At 50.4% G+C, this 2,693-nt stretch overlaps 1 protein-coding gene across 1 annotated transcript; it reads left to right on the top strand.

Moving 5' to 3' along the window:
- Positions 1–94: 94 nt before the first annotated feature.
- Positions 95–2,347, top strand: LOC107301919 (dual specificity mitogen-activated protein kinase kinase 3; the record flags this gene model as incomplete). The annotated part of the gene is made up of 5 exons (XM_015831074.1): positions 95–146; positions 410–537; positions 670–747; positions 1,873–2,012; positions 2,302–2,347. Coding segments are annotated over 5 exons (444 nt in total), but the record flags the coding sequence as incomplete, so codon positions are not given.
- Between the last annotated feature and the right edge of the window lie 346 nt (positions 2,348–2,693).

Here is a 2,693-nt window from a genome sequence, read left to right on the forward strand (position 1 = left end):
AATTAAATGGCTGTGCCCCGTATAGCAGCTAGAAAGTGTGAGAGTGTCCCACAACTTAACGGGTGTATCTGTTGTTTCTCCCCCTTTTCTCCAGATTGTCCGAGCCCTGGAGCATCTCCACAGTAAACTGTCAGTGATTCACAGAGGTAAGGTTCAAATTGCAGATCCCATCAGGTTGACAGAGAAAGCAGCTGAGGGTGAATGACACAGGTGAGGCCCAGTTAAATTGCAGGCCGTCCTCCTTTAGGGACCGGAAGCGGGACTGGCAACTCTGCCACTAAGTGAAACAGTTTCCTAAGTGGGGGGATGACATCACGGCGACGGTGTTTTCCTTCCAGATGAGTACAGATGGTCCTCAACGTACAGCAGTTTGTGATCCCAAGGCCGTTTTTGTCTTCCCTGCTTACAGATGTGAAGCCATCCAACGTCTTGATCAACAAACAGGGACATGTGAAAATGTGTGATTTTGGAATCAGCGGGTACTTGGTCGATTCGGTGGCTAAAACGTTGGATGCTGGATGCAAACCTTACATGGCTGTGAGTGGGGTGGGGTGGGGGCCTCCATTGTGGGGACACACGCATGTGAGTTTGGGGGAGAACCTCCAGTCCGTTTCCCTCTTCCCTTTCCTCTGATTTTAATTTGCTTTTATTTTATTTTTCCCCGTGCAGCCAGAAAGAATTAATCCGGAGCTAAACCAGAAGGGGTATAATGTCAAATCAGACGTTTGGAGTCTTGGGATCACTTTGGTAAGGAATCAAGGCGACCTTGGGGACTGGCAAGGCAGAAAGCATAAGGACTAGTCGCATGCTGTGCTTTGGAGTTAGTAAGGCTTAGAGATCCGGCAGTGTCAGGAGAGTTTCCTCGGATTGGGTCTCCCTTGTGGGCTTCCCCCCATCATCTCCCCGGCAATCGTAGGGAGCCAGATTGTGGATAAATCCAGTATTTCTAGGGACCTTGGTGCTTTCCGAGCTTGGTGGCTTTCTTGCAGACGTTTCGTGGCCCAACTAGGTAACATCATCAATGCTAGAAGGGAGTGGGGCTCGCTCTCTAAGCAAGCTTGTAGTGCTGATGATGTTCCCTAGTTGGGTCATGAAACGTCTGCAAGAAAACAACCCAACTCAGAGAAGCACTAAGGACCCCACAGTCATTATCGTCCCCTTCCCTCTCCTCCTCTTCCTCCTCCCCCCTCCTCCCCTTCTCCTCCTCCCGTCTGTAAACCCCACTCCCTTTTAGCACTGATGATGTTCCCTAGTTGGGTCATGAAACGTCTGCAAGAAAACAACCAAGCTCAGAGGGCACCAGGGATCCCTCAGTCTTTCTCCTCCTCTTTCTCCTCTTTCTTCTCCTCCTCCTCCTCTTCTCCTCCTCCTTCTTCTCCTTCATTCCACAAATTCCACTCCCTTCTAGCACTGATGATGTTCCCTAGTTGGGTCATGAAACATCTGCAAGAAAACAAGCTCAGAGGGCACCAGGGATCCCTCAGTCTTTCTCCTCCTCTTTCTTTTCCTCTTTCTCCTCCTCCTCCTCCTCCTCCTCCTTTTCCCCTCCTCCTTCTTCTCCTTCATTCCACAAATTCCACTCCCTTCTTGCACTGATGATGTTCCCTAGTTGGGTCATGAAACGTCTGCAAGAAAACCACCAAGCTCAGAGAGCATCAAAGACCACAAAGTCCTCCTCCTCCTCTTCCTCCTCCCTCCCTTCTCCTTCTCCCCTCTGTAAACCCCACTTCCTTCTAGCACTGATGATGTTATCTAGTTGGGTCATGAAATGTTTGTAAGGAAGCCACCAAGCTCAGAGAATTACTCCAGAGTTCAGCCCTGAGAGCTACAAATACTCTCTCCTATTGGAATCCACTCTGTGTCTCCCTCCAGATCGAGATGGCCATTCTCCGTTTCCCCTACGACTCCTGGGGGACCCCCTTCCAGCAGCTTAAGCAGGTGGTGGAAGAGCCGTCCCCCCAGCTCCCAGCCGATCGCTTCTCCAAAGACTTTGTCGACTTCACCGCCCAGTGGTAAGTAAGTCCCTCTGCGTTGTCTCACCGTCTCCTGGTGAGTGGCCCAAAGTCACTCCGCCGCTTGCATAGCTAACGTGGGACTAGAACTCACCTTCTCCTGGGGATTGGCTCAAAAGTCATCCAGAGAGCTTTCGGGCCTTAAAGCAGGACTAGAACTCACCGTCTCCTGGTGTTTGGGCCAAAAGTCACCCAGGTGGCTTTCACGCAGTGAGTATTTCTGTTGTTCCAATGACAAATCTTTTAAGATTGGATTAGTGATGTTCTGGGTGTCCTTTTTTTTCCCTAGTCTGACGAAGAATCCCGCTGAACGAATGAGCTACTTAGAGATGATGGTGAGTTGACTTTCTTTCTGATGGCCCAGTTTTAATCTGCTTTATTTAGAGTCCAGCAGGTGAGTGCACAGCAACCTGCGTGCCTCCTTCTCCTCCTCCTTCTCCTTCCTCTCCTCCTTCTTCTTCACTTCCTCCTTCCTCTCCTTCTTCTCCTTCTCCTTCCTCTTCTTCTTCTCTTTCTCCTCTTTCCTCTCCTCCTCCTCCTCTTCCTCCTTCTCCTTCACCACCACCTCCTCCTCCTTCCTCTCCTCCTTCCTCTCCTTTTTTTCCTTCTCCTTCCTCTCCTTCTCCTTCTTCTCCTCTTCCTCCTCCTTCTCCACCACCATCACCTTCTCCTCCTCCTCCT

The sequence above is a fragment of the Protobothrops mucrosquamatus genome, unplaced genomic scaffold, assembly GCF_001527695.2.
Source record: "Protobothrops mucrosquamatus isolate PMUCROS unplaced genomic scaffold, P.Mucros_1.0 scaffold19593, whole genome shotgun sequence".
NCBI lineage: Eukaryota > Metazoa > Chordata > Lepidosauria > Squamata > Viperidae > Protobothrops > Protobothrops mucrosquamatus.